This window comes from Embiotoca jacksoni, unplaced genomic scaffold (genome assembly GCF_022577435.1).
Source record: "Embiotoca jacksoni isolate LCO1_2020_lvr unplaced genomic scaffold, fEmbJac1.0.p SCAF_3, whole genome shotgun sequence".
NCBI lineage: Eukaryota > Metazoa > Chordata > Actinopteri > Embiotocidae > Embiotoca > Embiotoca jacksoni.
This window is the reverse complement of record NW_027185381.1, coordinates 11,660,056-11,687,971: the sequence shown is the minus strand read 5'-3', so window position 1 is coordinate 11,687,971 and position 27,916 is coordinate 11,660,056. Positions and strand designations below refer to the sequence as shown.

At 39.9% G+C, this 27,916-nt stretch overlaps 1 protein-coding gene across 2 annotated transcripts; it reads right to left on the bottom strand.

Moving 5' to 3' along the window:
• Positions 1-2,437: 2,437 nt before the first annotated feature.
• LOC138205924 (CD82 antigen-like) lies at positions 2,438-26,374 on the bottom strand. 2 transcript variants are annotated; one of them, XM_069162293.1, is made up of 9 exons: positions 26,185-26,374; positions 19,447-19,554; positions 18,164-18,236; positions 13,102-13,226; positions 11,614-11,688; positions 9,529-9,627; positions 7,289-7,477; positions 5,826-5,909; positions 2,438-4,701 (listed from the first exon to the last, which is right to left on the bottom strand). In XM_069162293.1, the coding sequence occupies exons 2-9, from the start codon at positions 19,507-19,509 to the stop codon at positions 4,624-4,626; spliced, it is 786 nt and encodes a 261-aa protein (XP_069018394.1). In that variant the 5' UTR covers positions 19,510-19,554; positions 26,185-26,374; the 3' UTR covers positions 2,438-4,623. The 2 variants fall into 2 exon arrangements, with proteins under 2 accessions (XP_069018394.1, XP_069018393.1); XM_069162292.1 differs by having other exon boundaries at positions 19,447-19,519; positions 26,185-26,373.
• Between the last annotated feature and the right edge of the window lie 1,542 nt (positions 26,375-27,916).

Sequence of the window (27,916 nt, the reverse complement as noted above, 5' to 3'; positions counted from 1 at the left end):
TAGCCTGATCCTCTTTCCATCTCATACAGGGACACTGTGACTCACACTGCTCATTTCTGATTAGTGCTCCTTAGGCTTAAAAGTAATCTGCGCCAGACAGGGGATGAACCCAGCTAGTTATGTTATTATACGTAGCCATCAGGCGGATATGTCTGATAGACTGAGTGCACACAGTTTGTGTGTGATCGCTTAGAACGATTAAAAACAGGAAGCACAGAGAGGGTCTGTGCAGGAGGAAGGGAGCAGGCAGGAGGGGTCAGTCTGCAGGTGGAGGGGTGGGGGTCCTGTGTGGGGTGACTGAGGGGCATATGGAAGAGGAGGGGGGCGGGGGGGGGGTTGGTGCCGGAACATGTCCATGACACAGTGTGAACAGGATGTTGGGAAGAGGAGTACAGCAGGATGGTGGGGGGGGGGCAGCTGCACAGAGACCTCCACCATCATCAGTGCAGGATGGGCACCAATAGAGTGGAGAGCTCCCTGATAACACACACCGATATGGAGACAAACGCTTACACAGGGATCATCCAGGTGAACATGCATCCTATTTGCATGCAGCAGCTCAGTGCAACGGTGTAAATGCATGTTCCATATTAATTAAATACGTTTTTTTTTGCAGAAGTTCGACTTGACTATCAAATGTTCTCGGGAAGTGCTTCCTTAAATTGTGATATTCGTGTATCGGTTTCTCTGTGTTTACTGAACATGAACTTGACACTCTTGAACTCTTCATTATTCATTGTTTAATTTCATTTGGTCTCAGTGGGATCATCATTTGTCCTATTTCCTCTCCTCTGCACTCACTGACTGACAGTTATGTGGAAAAAACATAGGAAGCTTCCCTTCCTCATCGTCTTTGACCCGGTGTGTGTGTGCGTGCGTGTGCGTGATCTGAGCAGCGGCAGCACACTACCCTGCTCGACCCTCATTTTCCACGACCTACATGCAAAGAAAAAAAATAGTGATTGTTTTTAGTATAAATTAATATGGCAGTTAATGCTCGGACTACTCAAATAAATGTTTTGCCTGGAAAATAGTGAAAAAATTACCCACACAATATTTCAGACGTCTTCAAATGTTTTGTCCAACCAATAGTCCAAAATCAAACGTACAGTATTCAGTTTACCAAATTGTATGACCAACACCTGAATTTTTCATCAAAATAGTTGCCATTTAATTATATCAATTAAATAACAAATCAACTTAATTTGTTGCAGCTCTATAATCACTACATTGTCTTAAAAAAAAAAAAAAAAGTACCCATCATAATTTCTTCTTCAAACTGATGTCTTCAGATGGATTGTTTTGTTCTCCCAACAATCCAAACTCAAATGTAATTGTGAATAATTTATTTATTTAACAACAAAAAGCAGAAAATCTTCTTAAAACTAAGACGGAACGAAAAAAATGATTGACAAACCGACTGTTGATAAATTGCTTTATATGTTGTACTTCTGTAACAAAATTGTTGAGTAATTCAGTAACTAATCGACACATTTTTCAGCAATAATGCAGATATCTTTACTTTCTAATGATGAAACAATGCTAGAGTTCATTTCAGAGACAGAAAGTCACAGTGGCCATCCTTCAACATCTTTCCCCTCCCCCCTCCCCTCAATCACATTTTTGTTCAATTCCTTCAACTCTTTCGCAGCAACTTTGACATTTAAACATGCTTTAGGAGTCATGTTGTAAGTGTTGACTATGAATACAATTTGACAATGATGTCGAAAAGATGGTGTTATCAGTGTTCTGTCCAAATGAGCCTTGTCCTTTGTCATGTTGGCCATTTGTCCAATGAATTTCCAGAAGAGTCAAATATTTTGGAAGCCATAATCCAGTCTTTTTAAAACTCTCCTCCTGTTGCCCACATTTGTTGTTCAAGTCCTAATATGTTTTTTTTAATTGAAAAATTGTTGTTGGGCTCTTGAAGCCTTCACAGCTCACTGATGAGATGTGGCTCTGTTCGGAGAGAACCCTAAACTGTACTCATTATACCAAGGTTAAGTGTCTCAGACAATAGTGGATTAGAGCAGCAAAGTCAGTGCTGTGATTGTGCTGTTTTGTTTAAAAGGCAGCAGAGTCAGTGGTGAGATATTTGCTTCTGGCTCTACATGACATCATGAGGCTCCATTTCCTTGATAAGAGTCATTGCACTTCGATTTTATGAGAGGAGCTCTGTTTGTATTTATTGCAGAGGAAAAATCGTATTATAGCATTGACATTTATGCATGTGGAGCTTTTTGTTCTGTTGAGCCACGGGGTAGTCAGGCTAAATCAAGAGAAAACACAAATTGGGTAATAATAATAAAAATAAATGAATCAGCTTAGAGGTATAGAGCTGGGGAGGTAGTGCAAGAACTAATTTCTCAGGAATCTGGATGAAGCCCATAAAATAAACGTGCAGCTTTTATAAATCATGTTTTTAAAACAGAATTAATTCAGTGGTGAAGAGTCTTTTATTTTACACTTCAAAGACCATAACATACAAATTTTGCTCATTTTATCCAAATGCTTTCCTGTCAAAGATTCGTGCCTAAGCTGGTGTACAGTTAGGTATTTACTGCCATCTTCTGGTTGCTTTAGGTACAACATCTGGCATCTGAGGGAAACATCAGTGAGTAACCAGCCTGACAAAGTATCAGTCACATGAGTTCTATTACTGCCTGCTAACTAACTAGGTTTTAAATAAGAAATTAATAAAGAGGTCAATGGATTCTAGCGGGTTCAGGTTTATTGATAGTTCTCAATAATAAAGAGAAATAAACGATTCATTTCTAAACATAGGTTACAGGTCCACAAATGTATTTTTTCTACTAAACAAAAATATTATTTTCAAAAAGTGTACAAAATATTTTAAACAATAAAAAGCCTTCATATTTTTTTTATTTTTTTTATCAAGTTAAATTAATGTTTCACTTTGGCAGGTCATAACACAGAAGCTGTCTGTAACTGTTTGTAATGGCCAGTTTCCTCCTTCATGATGAGCATGATTTGAAGACTCGTGTGAGATGGCATGAAAAACTACAAGCCACATAAAAGTACAATCTACCCACTAAATCAATGATAAATTCAGCTGTAATAGTGTATTTAAAATGAAGTGGAAGGACTAAGGATGGCTAATAAAATGAGGAAATAATTTTAGAGAAGATAGCATGACTTGATGAAGAGTCATTTTCTGGTGACAGCGGCCTCTAAGAATTTGAAATCCCTGCCAACTTTCAACGTTCCTCTCTGCTTTTGTTATCGATAATATAAACCAGAAAAAAAAGGATTTCTCAGGAAACAAACAATCACGCCGAGGAGGAAAAATACATTGTGGTCACACAGCTGCCGTTTTCATGTGTTACTGCAATGAAGGTAAAAACATGACTTCAAGATAAACTTTAGAGTGACAAGCTTAAGTGAAGCTGTTCACAACAGGAGCTGTGGTTGGCTGTCGTTCACAAACTTATGCCATGTTCAAGAAATGACAATATGGCTTTAAGAGTGATGACAGATTCACTCTAAGGGTTCCAATCTATCTGATTCAGACTCAAATAGTGCTGACAAGCTGCTGTGGCAGCAATACTCTTCACATCATAAACAAAAGAGAGGAAACAAAGAACAATAGGACTCTTAAAACAAGAGCATGTGGGTGGAAGCTTTCCCATATAAAATGCTGACGAAGCACCCAAGTGTCACAATCCCTTACCAAAGTCATATATACAGTTGTAAAAAAAACAAACAGATGACATGAGAACATAAAAAAGAACCAAAAGAAATAAAATAGTCACTCAACACATCACACACACACTTTCTTCATGAAGAACTGGTAATTTTGGAGAGCTGCTGGTTACCAGTCGTGCACACCCAAAAGGAAGACATGATTTAGAGACGCTAACGGATGATGGATGGCAGGATGGAGGAGGAGGCAACGGAGGCTAATATCAGGGCTACTGGGTACAAGGAGCTGATGTCTAAAGCCAAAACTACCACCGCAGCAGCCCTGCCCAGGGCCTTTCCTCCACCCTCTGCACCAAAAAATACCAGCTGCAGGAATCCTTCAGAGGGTCCACCGTGCTCCCTCCTCCCTCTCAGCTCCCCGCCTCGGAGTCAGAAGATCTGGCTCTCAGCTCACCAAATATCACTAAAGTGCTCTCTCTACCACTACGTTAAGCGCTTCATTGAGGTCAACCAAGAAAAAAAAAAAGACAACATATAAATGAATATTTGCATAGTATCAAACCACAAAATTCTTTATCTCTCACTAAAAATATCATAAATGTTTCCTTAAAAAAAACAGATGATAAGACAAAAAAAAAAAAAGGTAACTTGTTAATTTACATCCAACAAGTGTGTTAAACTTGATTGACAGGTGTGTGTGTGTGTGTGTGTGTGTGTGTGTGTGTGTGTGTGCGTGCGTGCGTGCGTGCGTGTGTGACATATGGGGCGTGAGAAATTTGCACAGCTGTGAAGACATGAGAAGCTCAAATGGTGGAGACAGCTGTCTTAATTTGCGTGTGTGTGTGTGTGTGTGTGTGTGTGTGTGTGTAATGTGAGGCAAGGAGAGAGAGAGAGCGAGAGAGAGAGAGAGGAGAGTCCATCCATCCATCTGTGTGATGTGAAGCTGGCTCCGCCCTCAGCTCAGTACTTCGGTACTTTGGTATAATCCTCCTGGACGACACTCTTGCACAGACACATAGAGAGGATCATCCCGAGGAGCTGGAGGAAATGGAGTCGTCAGCTTTGTTATCAGAGTTGAAATGAATCAACGGAACATTCACTCCAACATGCAGGCGTTGAAGCCAAAGAATGGAAACGCATTCACACAACAGGCTACAAATACTGCAACACAAGATTTGTTTTCCAAGTCGGTCTTAAAACAATGTTCCCATGCTTTATGCGTGTCCACAGCAAGGCTGCAACGAATGTAACTACAAATCAATCGAACCCCCCCCCCACCTTGATAATTGCTTGTTGTAGGTTTACTGATGATGGTTTCCTTAGAATCAAAATTATATATGCGACCACCATAAAATATCGTGGCTTAAGATATTCAAAGGCAAAACAGTTTGATTGGGTCAAACGAATAGTTTGACATTTTGGAAAATCCGCTCATTCATTTTCTTGCTAACCTCTATGACATGACATATGAGACACCAATCTTATGTCTTTCCGTTAAAAATGAATGTGGAGATAGTTGACGTAGCATAAAGAATGAAAGACTGGAATCCACCTACAAGTACTTGCATCATTGTATTATTAACATGATAGCTATATCTTTTTGTATTTGTACAAGAACTAAAGCGCCAAAGCAGCACATAGTTTAATGAGGCTTTATGTCCAGACTGAGGGCAGCCGTTTCCATCTGCTCCCAGCAGCTGGCTGCATCTTAATCACAGACATGAAAGTAGTATTGGACAGGAGAAATGATAACAAAGACCAAACTCTTTAAATGTACAGTGCACATGGCAACTGGGTATAGTAATAAACTGAAAATGTATTTTCTTTTTACCAACAAGTAGACAACAGGAACAGCACCAGTGCCGTTGCATACTTAGTGTGTGTATGTTGAGGGTTGACAGCTATATCCACCAGGCGGCAGATTATGGACTAATCATGTTTGGAAATCTTCCTGGGGAATTTTTGTCTTTGTGCAAAACCTGCTGCCCCTGTGGTGGTGATCTGACTTTACACTCTGAATGTGCCGAATTACGCATCGTGGATACGTAGCATTCATTTCCGAGCGCGCACACGCCATGACGGAGCCGCAAACGCGTAGTTAAAAGCAAGTACATTGGTGGTCTTACGGTAGACTTCAGAACAGGAAGAGATGGATACTGTACCTCCACGACTGCTACACTGACACAGATTCCCAGAATAACTCCACAGTTGTCCAGAAGCCATTTCTCCACGCTGGTTATACAGCCCTACAGGAGAGAACAAGAGTGGGGCGAACAGAGAGAAAGAGGTCAAGACAGACATGGAAAGGGCAGCGGCAGCAGGCTGACATGCAGAGAGATGAATGACTACGTGATCCCAGCCGGACATGAACAGAGCCCTTTGAAAACACAACCGCTGGCTTCGGACCGAGTCCGGGAGGGAAAGAATAACAGGGTTCAGCCGAGCTGAGGAAACACGCAGACCAAACAACAGAACAGTGGAGCTTTCCTGCTGTTTGACCAAATCACACGGCACAAACAACTCGCCTTAGCTTTCAGTAATTACTGTGCTGATTAAGTTCGGCCACAGTGCCGCATCGGGCTGCCAGTCGGAGTTACGCAACACACAAGTCAAACCAAGTTACGCAATGATTAAAAGGTGTGAGCGCTGTCGGAAAACAGTGCAGGCGTACTGCAGAACCGCTCGGCTACCGCAGCACCAAATGACCCTGCCTGTCTGGACTTCAAGATGAAGCGTTACCTCTCATGGAAAGCTCAGTGGGGCTGCAGAGCATTTATTACAGTGAACAATACAGATCGGGTCAGGTGAGGTATCAAACTAGACAATGGAGGAATGTAACAGAAAGGACATGTTCTCAATTACTGAACTTAAGTATAGCTGTGAGGTACTTGTACTTCACTGTAGCTCAATGTTATAATTCTGAAGACACTTCACAACGAGTGCCCATGATCGTATTATAAAACATGGATTGTTATCAATAAACCTCCAAAAAGGATCAAAACTCCATTGAAAACAATAAAGTGCCTCTTAGGTGTACATTTTAATGAATCCATAATATTCCAGTAGTATATACTGAATGTGAGAAACACTGTGAATGGGGCCATTTAACGGATTTAGTTTTTTGTTAACTTTTGACAGTTTCAGTATTTTGTGTGGTTACTTTCTTTTATACTTTTACTTGAGTGGACTTTTGAATGCAGGATTTACAATTTTAATGTTTTAATGTTTTGATGTTGCAACTTTTACTGAAGTAAAAGATCTAAATACTTCTTACACTATAACTGGTTGAGTAGATTTGCAAAAACTTCCAGTGACTGTCAAAAGTATTTTAGCGCTCACTCACTGTCCTGTACAGGAAATCCTTTTATCAAATACTTGATCATGACAATTACATCAAAAAGGTAATACAAGACTATAATACATACAAATGCACGCAATGTTTACCTTATTGGCATCACTTAAAAAAAATAAAAAATTGGGAATGAAAACAAAAATGAAAGCCAGGCCAGCCTTGATACTTGATTGTGACTATGATGGGACGAACTGGGTAAACATCTGTTGGCTGCACCTGTAAATTCACTGTTATCATGAAACAGTATTGCAGATTTTACCCCGTGTTACGTACCGCTTCATATACAGGTGGTTCTGGGGACAGGTGCTCACACAGGCCTACTTCCTTTATCTCCGTGCCTGGCAGAGAATAATTGCGACAGGAGCATGCGTAGAATGTCTGGTTGATGTTCTTTTTGTACTTTTTGTTGATCAAAACGTTCTCAGTCCAGTTGCGTGGGCCAGTCCATCCGCAGCATTTCATCTGGTGATATGTACGAGATGGGGGGGGAAGATTAGTCCAAAGACCAGGAGACAAAGAAAAATCACCAGATGGAGTGAAGAAGTTTAATAAATGGACACATGAAAGAGAGAAGAGACATAAATTAATAAGATGATGGAAAAATGAGCAAATCCACTGACTCAGTGAAAAAGCATCTCTGCTGTGGTGTTTGAGACAAATCTCTTCTTGGCTGGTGTTTCCGGGACGATCAGAAAGAAAAAGACTGGGCAAGAAAGAGGGAGTGAGAAAGGTGGGATAAACTGGCTATGGGCTGATTTGTTTAATGATTCCAAAACATGCACAATCTCTCACTTCACCCCAATGGCGTCTGATCAGTTTCAGCTTTATGAGCTGAGATTCCGAGATATTCATCTCCGAAACCTGCAGCCAGCAGAAAACAATGGTAGTAAATGGAATATTTGTTTTTGCCCCCCCGAAGCAACAAAATTTTAAAAACTCAACAGCAACATATTTAACTTAACTTAAACCAGTGTTTCAATTATTCAGCACAACCACAGGCAGAAGCTCCAATGAAAATGGTTCTCTCCAAATGACAGAAACAAGCAATATTTCCCAAAGCTTTGAGCTCCCCAAACAAATTTTGATTAATCTCAATAAGTATTTGGTTGGTGGCAAACATTTTAAAAAAATTAATGAAATGAAGTGAAAACTTCCTGCAAGGCCAGAGAGCATTAAAGAGAAGTAACAAAAAAGTAATTTTGATGAAGTGTCTCTTTGAAACTGACATGTGATAAAGAATTTAAATGTGCCCTTCACACTGTGGCCTCCCAGTCTAAAAATAAACACACTCAAGTTACTGTAAGAGCCACTTCATATGACAGCTCTGTTGACGTAAATATTCAGCATACATTCTTATTAAAATACTGACGGGGCATGCCATGGGTTACTTTTCAAAGTGAAGAGGCATCAGTGGTTCAAGCAATGAAAAATGTTCTCTGCAAATGGCCTTTTACTTTATTTAAATTTGGTAATGACCTCAAATAGGGCTGGGTGATTTGGACAAAATCAAACATCCTGATCTTTCTGAAGAAATGTCTTGATATTGATATTGCAGCAATATTGTAAGGATGACTATTGGTGCTTTCACAATTAGATTTTTGATAAATAATTGTCAGTAATATGGATATAATGAATAAGTGGGTGAAGGCAAATAATAGAGCCACTAGAGCAGTCTGGTTAGTTCAGGAAATGACATCACTTTACTGTCATGCAGCCTTTAAAACCAGGAACCCTGATATTACAATATCACAATATAGATATAATATCAATATATTGCCCAGCTTTAACCTTTATATTGTAGTTTTATTGTTAACAGCGGTTTCTGCCATTCCCAGACTGGATTAAAATTCCCTTCACACACACAAGGGATAGAAAAGAAATGATGCAACATGCACTGCAGTGTTACTGCTCTAACTTAATCGAATGGATTTCAGCCTCACTGTTCGCATTAACTCTTTAACAGCCACAGCAGGGACTTGTATGAATTAACAAAGCAGCGGTTCATCAAAAATGTGTCTACATAACAAGTCCTCGTCATTTTCAGCATTTTTGAAAGTGGATCAAGGAATCAGAAGCGGCAGCACAATGAGCTGATCGATGAAGAGCTGCAGGGGACAGATTGCACACTAACATCATCTGCTGTTGTGTGGACAACTACTTGGTTTGCGTTCAGCATGGAGTCAGATTGTGATCGCTGTTTGCATGATAGAAAAGACAATTATTGACTGGATTACTTAGTAAAAGGACACGATTTGATTTGGCTGCAATGTAAACAGATTCACAAGCTGCTCTTCTGATGTATTTCTGATTAAGTGGCTGCTCTGTTTGCAGTAATCCTGAGTGTCACCAAATCCATTAGAACTGAGATCGTATGGGTTTCAACATAAAGCAAAAAGGTTGGTTACATTTGTTCTGTGATTGCAAACTATTTCCACTGAATAAAGGTAGTTGTTCTTTCTTTTTTTTTTAAAGTTGTGAACAAATGATGTAAACAGACTGAAGCATCAACTGACCGTCCTCTGGATGTAGTCCCAGGTGTGCTCTGTGGACTTGTTCTGGCCGGTGTAGTTGGATATCATGCCCTGTATGATGTTAGACATCTCATGTTTCAACTGGAAAGGAGATGAAAATACATGATTCATCAGTACGGAGTTAAAGAAGCAGATCAGATACCACAGCGGTACATAAACAGACATGTGTTCATTAGAAGGAAAGCCATGATAACATTCAACAAACTAGACATCAGTCTATGGTAGAGGGCAGAATGACACAGGTGAAGAGAAGGAAGCAAAAAAACAACAACACCCACACTAACTCTTTTTCCTAAGTTTAATATCACCATCTGAACTGTACGTGTCCTTGGTGATCTGCCATAGTTGGTATTCTCCTGTGAAGTCCCATGCTGGGCTGAAACATTGCACAAATACAGCTTAGAAGGAGAATGACTGTGTGTTTATGTGCATACAACCACAGAGCAGTGGCACCCGTGTAGCTTCTGAGCTCTACAGGAGATTTGTGAGAGCCTCACCCTCTTCTGGGAAAGGGCACCACCCTGCTCTGTGGTGAGCCTTAAACACAGGGAGTGTGTCTGAGGCTACAGACACACACGTGCTGTCACAGATACACACAAACACACATACATACATGCTAGAGGGCTAACAGCTGAAAGAGCCTTCCCTACTCTTGAGTCCTACAGGGTTGAGGTTTATCAAGGGAAAGGCTTTTTCTGTCCGAGGAGGGACTCAGAGTATGAAACCGGTCTGAGACATTGATTTGTTCAAACCGAACACTCCCTTCAACACAAACACTCAATGCTGGTTCTATTATTTAAGGCTGGCTCTTATATTGATTTGACCTTAAATATAATTGAAAAGGTTTTAGGGAATAAATTTACTTCAGTTTGATGGTCACTTCCATTCCCAGTGCCACGTTCTAAGGGTTTCTTTCATGTGCTGTCGAGGGAACTGTTTTTCTTTTAGGTAAACTGCTTATCATTTGTCTTCTAATGTATTCACAGGTTCTTGAGCCACACTATTCTTTTGACAAATGTGTTAAGTGTTTATATTGTATTGTCAGTGCACATATTTCATATTCTCTCTGTCATGTGAATTCACCAGAAAAATAAAATTTTCATGAGTTCAGAAAAACGTTTCAGGTTTGTGACAATGTATTTTTGTTTTTATAATCCAAAAAGCTTTTACATTTTCATCTTCAACAGGATGATTTTCTCACCCCAAAGAAGAACGCATCATCCTTTAATTTACTTAAAATACGTGTATTCAATGTACTGTGATGATGTTTCTGACCTGTCTGACTTGTTTTTCAATTTGAGTCTTGGTAATTTAAGTCCCCCCCCCCCCCCCTGGTTTTATCACAGGCTTTAAACTTTATTACAGTTCATTTTGTTTTTTCAAAAATGGGCTGAAATTAGTGATCCTATCTGTAGGGGGCAGTATATCATCAGAGGCTTAAGTAGAGAGCCGTTTCTGTTCCTAGGGTGATAATTACTGTCTAAGATAGGGTAATGTTGGACAGGCCAACTTAATATGTCAGCGTGTGACAACAGCTTTAGCAACACTCATTCAGTAGGAATTTGTCGGTCCTCCCTCTAACACAAAAAAAAAACACCCTGCAGGGGAGCTTTCAGTGCAAGACTCTGCGTGCTACTTCCTGCATAGCTGTCACATATCTCCTTCAGTCCACCTGCTTCATCTCGCTTTCTACCAGCATCCGAAGTCACATCAGTGACAAACTGACATCCTGTCACTTTCCATTCATGGACACCGTGTTTCATCACAAGATACAGGGGGGTGCCTAACAGATTCAGCAACATGCAGCCAATCACAGCTGTGATGGAGAAAGAACACAGAGTAAGCCGAAACTATACTAGCAGGAGGAAGGATGGTGGGAGGGAGACGGTATGAGAAGCAAGGTTTACGGGGGGAAAGAAGGTCAAATTATGACAGAGTAAAAAGGAAAAAAATTTAAATAAGAGAAAAAAATTTACTGTACAGAAAGGAGGACAAATTATAAAGAAGTGAAATTAAAGAAATAAGTGAAGGGAGAAAAGCAGACTCGCATTATATCTGGTGTCTTACCCGATCTCTTTGGAAGTAAATGAGAACTCCAGCGGTAACTTGGGCAATGAGGATGAGCAGGAGGCAGGTGAAGTACTGTGAGGGATGAAGGGAAATGTCAGTTCACAACATTTACAACCACGGCTTTTAAAACACTGACGAGACAGCAGAAAATCAGTAATCAGTAATCTCCCATTATAAAATAAGAGAAAACCCACTAACGAATCCTAAAGTGGCTAGATGTGATATTTATATAATCGCAATGTATGAAGTGACAGTGTAAAATGGTGTGATTGTAATGATGAATCTGAAGACTCCCCTCTGCTCCCCATGGCTTAACAGCATGTTTCAGTTCGTTGTTTTGACTATTTTGGTTCCTTCTGAACACTCTCAGTTATTTTCAGTGGTGACAAGCAGCTTTACCCACTTTACATTACCTGCTCAGCAACAAACAGCTGACAGACACAGTTAGGAAACTCACTGGTGAACAAAGTGAACCATGGCTGCTTGGGAAGCCAAAACAAGTGTTCACACCTTGATTTCACTGCCCCCAAGTGGCACCGTGAGTGCAGGTGTAAAAGTCCCACCATACATAACAAAACAAGAAAAGAATAACAAGTCGACAGACACTAACCATTCAAAGAAAAAGCCCTCAGCAAGAAAAATGGGAGTCATTAAAGATCCCTCCACAGCCCCCCTACCTAAGTGTGAGTCTGTGTGTGTGTGTGTGTGTGTATGTGTGTGTGTGTGTGTGAGATGGGGGGGGGGGGGGGGGGGGGGGGGGGGGAGGGAGGGTCTATTGCCAGTTGGTCACTGTCACTGGGAGAAGTAGGTCACAGCAGTTCTTCAGTTAACCCCTAGCAGGTTTAACGCTGTAGAGGTCATGCACCCCCCCCACTCTTGTTGTACCTCCTTCATTTTACTGGCTTTATCCCCTCCACACATGCTGCGAGCCTCCGGCCCCACACATTAGTAGGAGTGCTGAAGGGCTTTACTGTCAGCAGGAATCTATCAGGGATTCTTAGCTATGCTTGAGAGCTCTAGCAGATGCACTTAGGTGATGGTTTCGTGAAAAAAAAAAAAAAATAGTGTACCTTTTGTGTGTTTTAAATGGGAGCACAATTAGTGTAAAACTAAAGTAGGCAGACTCTGTAGGTAGAATAAAATACTGTGCCTAATTAGAGTGAAAAACACTACCGAGATCCTTCTAAGTAATATTTTTCAAGCATTTTATATTTTGATGGTGAACAAGATTGTAGAGAAATAATAGAAAATGAAGAAAGATAGAAAGGAGGAATGACTTTATGGTCAATGTGAACTTTTAAACTGAGGGTTTCTAAATCTAATTATTTTCTCTGTGACTCAGCAGAACATTTAGTTTCCTGTGTGGTAATGACTGGACTGTGGTCAGATATTAGATCTTGAGGGGTGTTAACCCTCTATCTATTAGAGAATGAACCCAAGCTGTTGCATGTAGCATTAGAGCACAAAGTCAGTGTAATTCCTCACCAGACCCAGCAGACAGCGGATTTCGTAGATGGCTCCTATGCAGCCGAAGAAGCCCATGGCCATTGACAGGGATCCTACTCCGATGAGGATGTATGAAGCTACTTTCACTGTATCTGACGATTCATCTGGAGGAGACAGATGGGAAAACACAGGAAGAGTTCAACATACACAGAACCAATGAAACCTATCAGGGTGCTGCAAATTATGCACCTGCTGTAACAGTTTAATATCAACAGTTTGTAGAAGTAATAGTCATTTTTTTTTTAATCAAGAAAGCACAACCCCTCAGCACACAAAATACACTGACAAACATGATTTTTTTTTTTTTTATCTCCTCGTTTTTCTGCTTTAACCAGTGCGGGCCTGCAAACAAATACAACTCAGTTAGGCCTCATTCAGATGCAAAACCATTTTGATACAGATGGTTAAAGTGAGCCAGAAATGCTTCACAGATGCAAACCCTTTATGTTGAATTCACAGCATTCCATGAAAGATTATTTCAACGAAGCAGGCCACCGCAGAGAGTCAACATGTGGCGAGATGAATTGATTTTCTTCTTCCTCTGGTATGTATAGTGGGAGAGATTGAGGAGGATGAGGGTTCCAGGGTACTGAAAATGAAGATTGGAAGGCTGGAGAGGAGATAAACTGGAGCCATTATGTGACTGTGTTATCTGGGCTGGAGGAGCTCCAGAGAGTCAAGAGCTCGGCCTGCGAACGAAACCAGAATCTAAAGCTTTGTGAAATGGCTCCACCTTATAAGGACTCCTATGCCAAGCAAACGAGGCAGAGCCATCAGACAACTCACTGCCAAGCATTTTCTAAAGACACTGACAGAAGCAGCAGCTCCACCACTGCTACTACAATATGTATGAATTTTTAATGATGCAACACTTCTTTCTCACAACAACGCTGATTAAATGTAGTTATTTTTAATTCTCATATCATGTTAAATGCGGATTCTTTATGCTTATACAAAAATAAAAAGCATGCGTCCTGGCATATGCACAATGAATATTAATTTCCCCATAGAGAGCAAAGACAAGTTGTCTCTTCGAGTACAACTCTATTACTCTACTTCTGACTTTCTGACTCTGCATGCAAAAACATCAAGTATCACCTTACTTAAAAAATCTCCTCAGTCTTTATATTTCATCATACACACTCCTTATCACAGGTTGCAAGCTGCGTCATTATCGCAAAGATAAATAATCCATCTTTAGGTCTGTGGAGCTACCAATTCCAAAATGCAATTGACATTATACTGTATTGACAATTATAATTGACATTATATTGTTTTTGACATTTTATAGATCAAACAATAAATTGAGAAAATAACTGCAAGATTACATTGAAAATAACTTTTAGTTGCAGCATATTTCATACAGAGATGCCGTCGCGTTCTGAAACACCTTTGACTGTGTACTTGATATAAATTTGCACAAAGTTTGCACAAAAACGTCACTAAATGCATGTACATGGCTGACAGTGGGTTACCGCAGCAGTGCATGTTGTAATCGTTTGAGAATAATTGAAAGCCGAAAGCACTTGGGTCAACATATGCAGAGTGTTTATGTGGCTACAGGGTAGCATTTAAAGGGAGGCAGACAAGTGTACTGCATGTTCTATATCGAGCACTCTGTTGAAGCATGTTATTTCAGTCTCTCTCATTGACACACGCACTCACAGAGAGACAGAGAGAGAGAGGGAGAGAGAGAGAGAGAGAAAAAAAACTTGTATCTGCAAAAGCAACAGATGTCCGCATGTTTCTTTAACACACTAAAATTACATGGAGGATTTGGGGAGAAGCCTTAAACTGCTAACAGTCAGGAGACTGAGTGAGAACACTGAACTATACATGCTGAGTGCTGACAAACCAAAGCAGGCAACAGATCACTGAGGCTCTAGTCAGTGGCATAGCAGATCAATACGTAGTGCAGACAGAACAGAGAACTGATGTGATGATTTCCTGATCTGACACTTCTCGATGCACGCTACTCGTTCTTCTAGCAAGATATTATCGGTCTATAAAGCTAGATTTCTATTCCTGAAGTAAAGAGTTACTTTACCATCAAGATGTTTTTTTCCCCCATATAGACTATAAACCAATACTCTTTGGATTATTAACTGTGGTAACTGTAATTGACAGAGAAGTTTTTGTGTGGTTACCCTACAGCCCAGTGCTGCATACATCCAGGAGTTAAATGAAATGTAATGCAACACTAATGTAACGTCAACATAATTATCGGCTGTTGCCAATTATAATTTTCCAATATTGTTGCCATGTTGTGGCAAAACATTTGACATACAAATGAACTATTTCCTCTCACATCACCTAGCAAGTAACAGTGAAACACAATTGTTGTTAGGTGTGACAGTTTTTTTTTTTTTTTTTTTTTTACATGCTTCCTGCTGTACATCTGTGTTCCTCTGTGGTAACTCTAAAACATACAAGTCTTCTGCAGTCAGCATGTGTGTTGGCCTGGTTACTGTGCTGCTCTCTCACGTACTATGGTAAGTTTCCATGTAAGTCTCTGCTGGATTTTCTATAATAGTTCCTTGAGTGGTTTCCATGGAACTTTCCATTTAATGGTGCCCTTTGAGAAGGCTGCTGAAGGCAGAGGGAGGTCTGTCATTGGTATTGCAGGTCCTTCTGTAAACATGAGCAGCACCACACATTCAGCTTGCATGCAGATGGTGAAAAGGCACGGTTGACATTGTGTCAAGATGTAAAATGTAAACATAAGTAGATCAACTTTTAGCAAATTTATTTGAGTTTGCCCTGAGCTTAAATGGACCACGGAAAATTATTTTACAACCAGGTTTTCTTTTTCTCTCTTCAAACTCTGAATTAACGAGAAACATATTTCCAAACTGTTTTGGCACGCTCTCTGACTCACATACCTCGTTTCCAAGGCTGACTTTTGTCTAGAAAAGAAGCCCGTTGTGTATTAGTAAGCAACAGCAAGATAAACTTAAGGATTCATGTCACTGGAGTGAACTATTACCATCACTGAATTGATAAAGAGGGGTATACATTGAGGGGAAGAGGTCCTTTTAACAGAAAAATAAAGAGGCCTGAAACCATAACATCCTCATCGTTTCCCTGCCTGAAGTCATTGGGACAGCTGCAAAGGCCTCTACTAATATAACTCATAAAGAATGGAAACTGAAAACACAGAGATCCTGTTTATGGCCAGGCAATGGTACAACTTCTAAAGGGGAACACACAGAGTCAATAAACAGAGTTGCCTGCAGCTTTTTGTTCCTCCACACAGTGGTAAGAGATTTCCAATGAGGTTAGAAATCCAGGGAGGAACTGACGGTGACCCCTCCTTGGTACAGGCTACAAAAATACATGCAGGACAGAAGGTCATTAAGCCCCCCATAGGAGGAACAGCCTACAACTATCAGTGAATCATGCTATCTCAGGAACCACTGGATTATCCCAACAATAGGCCTGCGGCTGGCTGGCAGGAATGATGGATATTGTACTGCCTTTATTTTCTGGAGGCCTAACTAGAGATAAGCAAACTCAGCTCAATAACAGCCTTGGAGTGATTTCTCCCATGTTAGTGACCTCCAGAGCTGAAATAAGAGGAAAGAACTCAGTTCGGCAGATGTAGGACACAAGGACACTTCTAGATGGTTTACATCAAAACTCCAGCCTTCTCACAACAAAGACAAAGTGGAAAAAACACCAGCCGGAATATAGATTTCTTCAGCTCTACTTGACCTTCAGAGATTTGCCTTTCTACAAGTAAAAACTTTGAAACTAAAAAAAACTTTAACCAGCAACTAACAAATGTTTTCACTTTTCTTGTTTAATCTGTTAATCATGATGTCCATAAATTGTTACATAAATCAAAGTGGTGTCTTCAGACTGTTTTCTTTGTCAAACCAATAGTCCAAAATCAAGATATATTCAGTTCACAATGATATAAAAGAAGGAAAAGCAACATATTTAAGAGGCAAGAAACAGAGAACAAGTGGAAAAGTACTTATCAATCATCAATTATCAAAATAGTTACTGACTGAATTTAATAGATTTAAATTAAATTTGGATAGGAGCAGTCAATCTCATAGCCTGTTCATGCTGGCACAGATGCAGATTATAACCACATGTAAGGCTGATCTGAATGGATTACCACTTATCAGTCCTTCGCCATCTACGTCATATGCACATCTCCTATGGGAAAGGAGTCTCAGAGTCTCGTTGAAGGAAATGCTATATTTGACTTCCAACATGTACTAAGTTCCCAGTTATGAAATTTCTGAGAGAAGACTTGACTGCTGCTCTTGGAAATGCTCCATGTGGGATGAACACACTGAAAGCATTTATAAAGAGATTTATGGCAACTAAGAGTTTCCATCCGTTGTTCTCTGTTTTTTCAGGAGAGGCTCTAACCGTGTTTCATTATGCTTTCTCCAGTGTATTCACGGTAGATAACCTGAGTTACACACATTGTTGTCGTTGAAAGATCTGATAATCTAGCCTCTCAAAGCCTCCCATTTGGAGGCTTGGTGTCTTTCTTCCTTTGCAGTTCCTACAAATAGATCTGTGACAACAGAATCTATCTGTGCACCTGTGCAATCTGGGAAGCTAAGAGCAAGTTCAAAGTACAACTCCATGGAAACTCGGGGGTAATAAAACCGCTATTTTCCAACATAAGATGAAACGAATTGAAATGCTTTGGTAATCAAGAGCTTGTCACCTCCCTTGACTAACCTCCTCCCCACAGATGTGCCTGCCTGTGTGTGTCTGTATGTCTACAGGGCAGCTTGTGGGTGTCTGTGAAGTCATCAAGTTTCAATTGTGAGTCACATTTTTGACTTGGTGCAAACATCCTTTTGTGATTCCTTGGGAATGACTCCCATGGGATAAAATCCACATAAACTGCACAGAGTAGGCCAAGGATTTTAGGATCTGGAAACATTCACCAGTCATCGTTTCCAAGTCAACTGTGCCGAGTGCATCCAGGTAAAAAGTGCTGAATGTTTTCTTGTGTGTGTGTTATCACTATTACTGACGTGCAAGTGTGACTGAGTGCTACAACACTTACGTAAAACAGCGATGAAGCTCTGGTTATCGAAGAGAATCCACAGTCCAAAGCCCATAATCAGTACTCCAAAGATCTGTGGAGGGGAAACGGAAAAGAATCAGGCTGCATATTTTATAAGAGTAAAACACAGAATCTGTGCTGGTATGTCTTAAACAGATGGATTTTTTTTTTTTTGCCTTCTTCCTCTCACATCTGGGATTCATCAGATCCTAACTCTTCTCTCTGTCTTTCTGTCTCTCATAACAACACTTAGAAGGAACGAGATTGTCGAGAGGGTCGAGGGAACCACTCTGCTGCCGTTTCTCACAATTAACACCCACTCAGCACACATTCAGAAAAAAGACTGAGCAGTGTTTAGTGAGGATGAAGGGGTCAAAACAATCAGAAAAGAGAGGAATATTCACCTCCAGACTGGAACATTGTGTCACTGGCATTCTAAAGTCTCAGAGAATGATCAGATTCAATCAATGTACCCTCATAATGAGGTTATGAAGTTCAGACTGTCGACGTAATTAAGCGGGCCCTTGTTTAGGAGTTGTGGGGTACTGTAGTGGGGGCAGGATCCTTAGATGAGAGGCTCTGTCGATTCATCAGCTTCCCGTTTGTACTGCTGCCCCTCCCCAGCCCCACAACAGTAATTAGAGCCCTGGTTGAGAGCCGTTCATTTAGTGAGACTGTTGAGCTCTCAGCAGCCATCATTAGCCCACCACTTCCTGGCTTCCCTTAGCCTCCCCTGGCCTAAACTGTCCACATGGACAAACACTGACACAGACACACACGCTTCCTATTAGACACCAGTTGAGTGTTCACATCAAAAGGTCTGCATCAGGTTTACAGCCACAGTCTCATTGGAAAGGTCTGGGCATCCTCGCACAGTCAGTTTTCGGAGTCTGGAGTTTTATCACAACCCCTGGACTTCATGTCGTGGCCAGTAGGAGTGGAGGAAGCAAACATAAACCATCTGCAGTTGTGTGGACCTGGCTACAGAGTAAAGTCTCTTTTCCCCCAGGCGGAGACACAGCTACATTTACCTATGTAACTCCACTAATCTCTGGTATTTGAATAAACATATTTGTTCAAATAGAAACCCAAAAGGTCTCAGACAGCTTTCACAGCATCACAAGTGCGATTCAGCTGAAGCAGCACGGCATATTTATCATTTGATCATCAGTCAGCAAAACCACCGACAAAGTCATGTTACATGATGCTGACGGCGCACGCAATGCATGTGCAGTTATTGCTGCATGGCAACCAAACAGTGATGATAAAATGTGGTTACTTACGAAGAAGAGGAGGTTGAAGAGGAATAGAAAGTACTTGGTGACCGTGATGCATCCTTTCCCCATGGTTGTGCTTCTGGAAGGCAGAGGAGAATGTATTGGCTAAATGGCCTTCAGAGGGTAATATTGCAGTATGGGGTGAGCGAGAGATAAAAAGACAGACAGAAACAGAAGAAAAGACACAATAGAAAATGAAAAAATAAAACAAAGCCACTTAGCCTTAAGATAGCCTTGCATTAATAGTGAGAGAGACACAGATCGAGGACACAGGGAAATCTGCACAGTTGGATCCCTGATTAAACACAGCTTTAATTTTCAAAGCAAAAACATTGGCCCAATTCATTTTCAACAGCCACGTTTCCCCAGTTTAAAATATCCCAACTTCCTCTAATCCCCACCTTTACGAGAAATAACTTTTTTTTTTAACATTTTGTTAGAATATTAGGTTTTATGATATTTGAGGGCAAGTTTGTTAAAGGATAGTTGTATTTGTCACAAATAACAGGAAACACCCTGGTTTGAAAGATTTAAGGGATGACCAATTCAAAGTAAAGAGTGGTGAAGTCATGATGGTCGTGGGGAAACCATGACAGCTCATGTATCTGCTTTTGTCATCACAAGATGAAGAAAACTGCGGCGGTCTACAACTGTGTTTACTAGTAACAACAAGCTTTGGTTAGAAACAGCGTTTTAGTCAGTTTTATTCACCATTTAAGGAATAGCCTGGAAAAAAAAAAAACATACTCAACAGATTTGACTGATGTCATACAACCAAGTAACACGACTAAGAAATGTTGTGAATCAGACCCTCGAGGAAAGACTGTCTGACATTTCAAGTTTGAGCACATCGCTGTGACGTCTGCATAGTTTTACAATCACTTTACCTCACAATCGTATACTATTTTTTGTCTCCGTCACACATGCACACTGCATTCAGTGACTTTTCTGTGAGTAACATTTTCCCTTTGAGAAAACACCTGGAGGCCAAATCAGCACCACACATTCAGCACACTGTGAAACTCTCTTGGCAACACGATTCAGTCTAAGCTTCGCAAGTCCAAAAAAAATATTGACCACAACCAGACCTTTTCCGACACGGGGAGCACTGAAAATATAACCAGCCATTGTGGTTATTTGAGGAGTCTGAAAATATCCCATGAAGACAACTCCCCTTGTATCAGATGACAAGCAGCTCTCTTCTCCCTGTCTCTTCTACATGAAAACTGTAGGTTCTGCACCTATAATAGTGTGTATATAGTTCTATTTTAAAGAGTATGTATAGTTATGGAAGCTGAAAACCATCACCTGTATTCAATCTGAATACAAATGATAGTTACCATATTTTTGCAATGTTTGTTTCTGATTGATCATTGTCCTACTTTTATATTTTATGCAACTATAAGAAAATCTAACTTTCTCTTTTAGAGATTAGAATAAAGACAAGCCAAATGACAAAAAAAAATGAATATTGTGTTTTGGCTAAACATGTTCTTGCAGGGTAAAAAAATTAAAAAAAAAAAAATCTGTAATGGGTCATGAAGCAAAATATTGCTCTCTACAAAGGGGAATACAAATTGTAAATTACTGTCGAGCTATCTTTGAAACACACTTGCAAATATAGAATATTTACTTTCCCGACATGTCTCGGTCACATCTGATTGCTCAACCTTTATCTTCCTCTTTAGTTGATGAGCTGAGTGTCTGTGTACACATTGCAAAGTGAAGCAATTTTATTATCTTATAGATATGCCGATCACGAGAACAGGAATTGAGGTTCAACCTAATTGAAATATAATAGTATTTAAAAATGCCCGTCTAAAAGTGCTGACTTTTAGCTTGACTCCCAGCTGGCTGCACCTCATTCTCTCTACCCACTTCCTATCTATCTCCACTCTGCTGCACAAATGAAGCCAAATAGCCCCAAAAACATACTTTGCAAAATACTGCATCCTGTATTACAAACTTCCTGTCAAAGCTTGTTTATTTTTTAACAACTTTTTTTTACTTTTGCTGAATTACTGCAACGCATTGGTACAATATATAGCAGTATCTTCACCATTATACTGTCAACAAAAAGCTCAATCTTGTGACGTAGCCGTCCCAGTTACATTCATGGGTGACTGAAGCCTGAAAGTTTGGTTTCACCAAGTATATTTTAAATTGCTGGTAACCATCACCGGAGCTTCAGTTTTTGCTATTTAAAAGCAAACGCAGACAGAGAAATACTGTATACGCTTCTGATCCAACATGTTACGCAGGGTTCAAGGTTTATGTGAAACACACAATCTGGAGTAAATTTACCAAAAGACAGCTGATGTTAATATTACTAACCCCCTATTAGATGTAACTACACACATTTCCTGTTTACAAACTGAACACAGTGCAGACCCCAAACCACACATATACCCCTGCAAAGTAGATAATCCTTAAAGGAGATTGTTGGTCTTTATGTCTAGATGTTGAGTAGCAGTGCAGATTAAAAAAAAGGCTTAGTTATGACAACCATTATGTGCTGACAGAGCCCCAAACGTTGGTAAACTGTTCCAAATAATGCATCAGTGCTACTTTTTAGACTTTACAAACAACAAATTAAATAGGCTAAAAGGCCTAGCCCAATTTATTCTGGAGCAACCAACTGGCCATACACTGTTTTTGCAGAACCTTTTATATAAGCTCACACTGACGACAAAAAAAAAAAAAAAAAAAGGGGGGGGGTGGGTCATTCCATAGCATTATTTTTGCTGCACCCACATAGGCAAACCCAATCAAACAAGACACCCTGAAAGCAAATGACAAATGTGTTCCTAAGTGAAAGTACATACAGGAAAGTGCAGTGGAAATTTAAAGCGGAGCTAAACGGCAAAGCCACCAGTGCCATTTTAACCTTGTATAACAACTAGAATATATAATGCGGCTCAAGTCAAATGACAGTTATGGTAGACGATGTTTATATGAAAAGGAACAGATTAAAAAGAAGAGAGGAGGAACCGGCTGTTGCAAATACAATGTACAGAACAGAAATGACCTACTTAAAAAACGAACACAAATGCCAAAGAGTTACTTGGACTTTCCAAACTCTGTGACCTCACACAGACAGATTTCCTCCTTGCAGCCCCCCCCCCGCCAATTCCCTCCCTGCAGTTTGGTGTAAGGCGCGATCACCAACGCATATTATTTAGGGAGCAACAAAACAATAAGAGTGTTCAACTAACATCAGTGTTTGTTTAGTGTGCAAAGAGTGAGTTCTGAAACATAGGGCACAGAGATGATTATGAAGACAGCATGAGTGGCAGATGGCAGAGACTGCGTCTGTAAGGGACCCAGCGTGGATCAACTACAGCCCCGTTGAACACAAAATGTCAGGCAATCTGCCAACCTCCCTCTCCCACCTCCTCCTAACATATTCATATATGACCCATTTACACATTTGTGAGGCCATTGCGCTGGAATAAACCTGCCAACACCATCCTGGTGCGATTAAAGCCCTTAATACCGTGCCTGAATCCTGCTTCAACATCTGCAGCAATGTCGTTTATCCTTCTGTATGACTGTACGAACAGGATGCAGCTTGTTGTCTGCAGTGTCATTTTGATGACAAAAGTGAATACTGTGAGCACCTTCGATTAAGAGGAAACAGGTTCACGACAAATACCACAAATCACAAACAGCTTTTGGTGAACATTCACCTTCTGATAAATATTGCAGTTTGAAAGCGAGCGGATGGCTAGTGCTGATAACGTTCTTAAAAAAAATTATTACTTGTATGTCTTTAAAGAGTTTTCATTCCTCAGGGTCATGGGATCTCTACAGTCTAGACTATGTGTTTTCAGTTCAGTTGCTTCATCAGTTAATAGGCCAAAATTAATTTAGGAGACGGAGGGGATTTCCAATTTAGCATCTAAGGGACTCTTAAAACTGTATGCTAAAAATGAGTAAACCAACCAACCTGGCACCCAACCACAGTGGGGGACTGTGGTTGGGTGCCAGGATTTCAGTGGAAATGACAAAGCATCTGTAGCAACAACACTAAACAGAGATTTGGCCTACTGTTGCTAGATCATGTTTGTAGTCATTTAGTCGTTACACAAAAAAACATTGACACTTAATACAAATTATTAGAGGCAAAATGCCTTAATTTTGTTTTCTTAGTCTGACGAGCTAATACCAAGAACCAAACATATTTCTTGATAAATGATAGCAGAAAGATGAAAAAGATCCAGCCTTGATAGGATATCAAAATCCAAAGCTCGATAATCTATATTGCCAAGCACATTCTTTTGCAGGGTAGTTGACGAACCAACTAGTAATTACTTCTACCAAAACTTGCGTACAGAGAACAGGGTATGAGGGCAGGCAGTAAGTCAGAGTTAAGTAAACGTTGCCTGCTCCGCGAGGTGCGCCTGCTCAGATATGAATTTCAACTTGTAAACCACAACATTGCTTAAAAGCTTCGCAGCTAATGGAAGAGAACATGATCACTGCGGTAAGTGGATGTTACCGAGAATGTGTCATATGTCACCGCTTCCTCTGCGTTTACGTTAGTACAGCTTACAGTCAGGGGTGCCTGTTGAAGTGTGTGGAGTTCCCAGTGCCCTATCACTGAGACGACCACCCAAAGCCGTGGAATTAAGGCATTGACTTATTTTTTTTTGCTTGAAAGATGTGTTTCGGAGTGATTTAATATCATCATGACCAGATAGCTAATATTATAACACTTAGCTTGCAGATAAATGAAGTAGCGCTGTGTTTAGTTTGAGAAACAGAAACACGGAGTGTGAACCGGCTGCACATCCATCATTACCATCCTCTTATATTAATGAGGACACACTATGAGCTCGCTCACCAAGTGGCAACTAAAAGTAAATTTCAAAATGAGATTTGCAACAATATACCCAACTGTCTGTTGTATTTTATAGGTATCACACCATTTTTACAAATATATTTTGGAGGCATGATCAGTTTACTGCAGTATATTGAACCATTCTACGAATGGAAATAAACTTTTAGAAAGGTTTAATAACTCAAATGAGTTCATATTGAACATCACTCGTGTAGTAAGAACAGTTGATCAGCTTAAGAGTGACAGCAGGATCTAGTCCTGGAGGTTTCCGTTGTTTTATTCCATCTGTGCCATCTGTTTTAGAATATCTGATTGTGCCTTTAGGTTTGAAAAGTTGTTTTTTTTATTCTCCAGCTATGTTGCAACAGACTGTGATGACTTGTCGGAAACAATTTTTTTTATCTTAATTCTAAAAACTGAACTTTCCAGTGAGGTTTTGCATGTCTTTGTATCAGGCAATACAGTTATGTTGCAATTCTTTCTCAGTGTGGGGGTCAGACAAAGACAAGTTTCCACCTTTGTCTTGTGCTCAGGGTACATTAGCAGGCTATAACAAAGACCTGAAAAACTGTGACAGAAAGAACTTCACAGAAAATTTTACACATTTTTTTTAAAAGATGATTAAACATGCTGAGATTGGATTGTGCACTTTATAACAAGGGTTCATGTCACATTATTCACTATAATATCGGTATAATTTTGTAATACCATGAAAGCTCAAATCCTGTGATAATGGCAATATGCCTGTGTTGACATAATGACATCCTAGTGTTATGCAGCTTAACAGTATGACATATGTTACAAGTGTAATTTACAAACAACGAAAAACATGGCTGGAAGCGGCTATATTTTATTTGGAATTTGATTCTCCAAGTTATTTTTTCTGTTTATAAACTAGAGTAGGCCACGGAGATTTTTGTTTAGTTTTTACAGAATTTCTGAAGGCAAACTATGTTCAAGCTAAAATATAAAACTACAAAACTTAATTTGTTGCAGCTGCAAGTCCTTTAAGTTAACAATAAAATACTTTTTAGTAGCCTACTTTGTCATATTGTCAAGAATATACTTACTGCAGAAACACCCCAATATTATTTTTGGCCCATATCAATAGCAACTCCTACATGTGCGTGTGTTTACACTTTTTTGATTCAGATATTTGTGCTACAGATGTTTCAATAAAAGGGAGAAGAGGGGCCTACTGAGGGTGCAAATATATGGGCCACCGATTTTAGTGTTACACCACTGTCGCTCACAACAGCACAGTAACATTTGTTATATCAAAACTACAACGGGCCCAATAAGTATTTTCTTTAACTTCTTTTTTTAAAAACGACAGTAACTTCTTGACGTAGCAGTTATAATATGAATGCCAAACAACATGTGTAACACCGGCGTGAGCAGAGAGAAAACGGAAGAAGCGAAGAGTTGAGCACGGCAGGCGGGTTTACAGCTGTAACGTTAAAAGTATGAATCACTCTACACGGGAGAGCCGACACGTGTTAACACTAATACTTCTACGGATGCAAGACCAAGTTCAACATTTGATCCATCTATATCACAGGTTTGACAACTTCTCAGAAACTTTTCTGACCGTTGATTCCCTTCATCATATCAAAGACTGACGTCACTGAACGTTAAAGGACGAAAACGTTACGTTAACTCGAGGCAGCGAACAAGCCAACTGCGATAAAAAAAAAAAAAAAACATTAAAAAAAAACATTAAAAAAACATTAGTTCATTTTAGGTTAGTTTAATAGAAAACCGGCCATTCAATCACTCTTCCACAGTACATCGTTTTTTAGAGGCGAAGTAGATGGCAGCCAACTTTCAAAAAGACGTGTTATAGTCTGTCAAAGTTGTACACTTTAATTATTACAATGTAACTACACAGTTCCACTTACTTTGAGTTGGTCTGCTGAAGGGCTCTCGGTTGTTTGAGGACTCGGTCGTCTTCTCCTGCTTACCGTGTGACTAAAGAGCCTCCGGTGAGAAACAGAACGTGTATTTGTCCGTGTCTGTCTTTGTGTGTGTGTGTGTGTGTGTGTGTGTGTGTGCTTGTCCGGGCAATTGTTCACACCCCCACCGTGCGGCGGCAGACATAGCTGCTGTTATTAACCCTTCCCTGTCCTGCCAAGTAGCCTACTGCAGCGGAACAGCAGGCCGGAGGTGTGTTTTCTTATGATAACGGAGTACCTTATTTATAAGAAGCTCAGGATTACATAACACGACAAGCTTTTGTTTCGCCTTAAGTTTAAGGTAAAACAAACAAACAAAAAATTACTTCTCTCATCTAAACAAGAGCCATAGTTTGTCTTCATCATTATAAAATCAGGCTTGTGTGAAAACAAATCAGTCAAAACACGCCGCTTGTGTCCGGTCAGTGGCGAAATACGTTTCTATATCCTTCACCGAGTAAAAGTACCAATATAACAATTTAAAAATGTCTGCATTACAAGTAAAAGTCTTGAATAAAAGAGCAAGTAAAGATAGGCTGTATAGCCCAAGTACTGGCAGCAAGATGTAGATGCAGCGGTGTTTTGGTCGCTCTGAAGGGTTGAGAGATGATTACTGGGAGAGAAAGGAACAAAAGTCCTGACACACAAATCTGTTCTTAGTTCATGGACTTTTTTTTTTTTTTTTTTTTCTCTGATCTTAGCTTTTTGGTGAGATTATGGATCCTTTGAACATTTATTAAAACAAAACCATGTGAGACGTACAGAGGTAAAAATCTGTGTTTGGTGGAGCGGTTTAACAACTCGGAGACGTTTGAAATGTGACCTCAACTACACTCTAAATTTGGTAAAACATTAGAAGGTTTTATAAGGTTAGAAACCACTGGTTTAATCTTTTACAATTAGTTGGCTTTTAAATGCTTTTTTATGATCAATTGTGTCAAATTTTAAAAGTAACTAAAGCTGTCAAAAGCTGTAAATGTAGTTGATTAGAATATGAAGTATTTCCTTCTGAAAGGCAGAAGAGTGGAAGATTAAAATAGCATCAAAAGGAAATACTCAAGTTAAGCACAATTAGAAAGATATTGTATTAAGTACAGTATTTGAGTAAATTTACTTTCCGCCACTGGTTGGCAGCAACATCAGGCTTATTATGTCCCGACAGATTGTCATGAGTTTTAATACCATGAAGACAGTTTGGGTTACGTTGAGATTATCCGATGCTTCTTTTTTTTGTTTTTTATTTTGATCATGAGAAAACAGCCTGTTGCTTTGATCAAAAGAAAAAAAAAATTTTTTTTTTAAGAGAAATTCCCTGTAACATAATGCACATCACACCAGAAGATGATTAATTGGGATGTTGCATGTTGATCATGAACTTTTTGCTAAATAAACTCGAGCAAATATTTGCCACAGCTTTTAAATGTTCCATTAGAAGTGATGCTGAAAGGTTGTTTACTTCCGTGGCCCACGAAATAAACCAGGACTCGGTATATTAAGTGGAAAGTATGGGGAGAATGCATACACAGGAGGACACAGGGGAGCTTTTTGCCTATAAACAACCCCAACTACACACACATTTCCTGGGCCAAACAATGTCCCCCTTTCACCATTTGCTCAGTGTGTGTCTAAGAGGAAAGGAGAGCCCTGGGACAGGATTGAATATGCAGTGGGCTACACC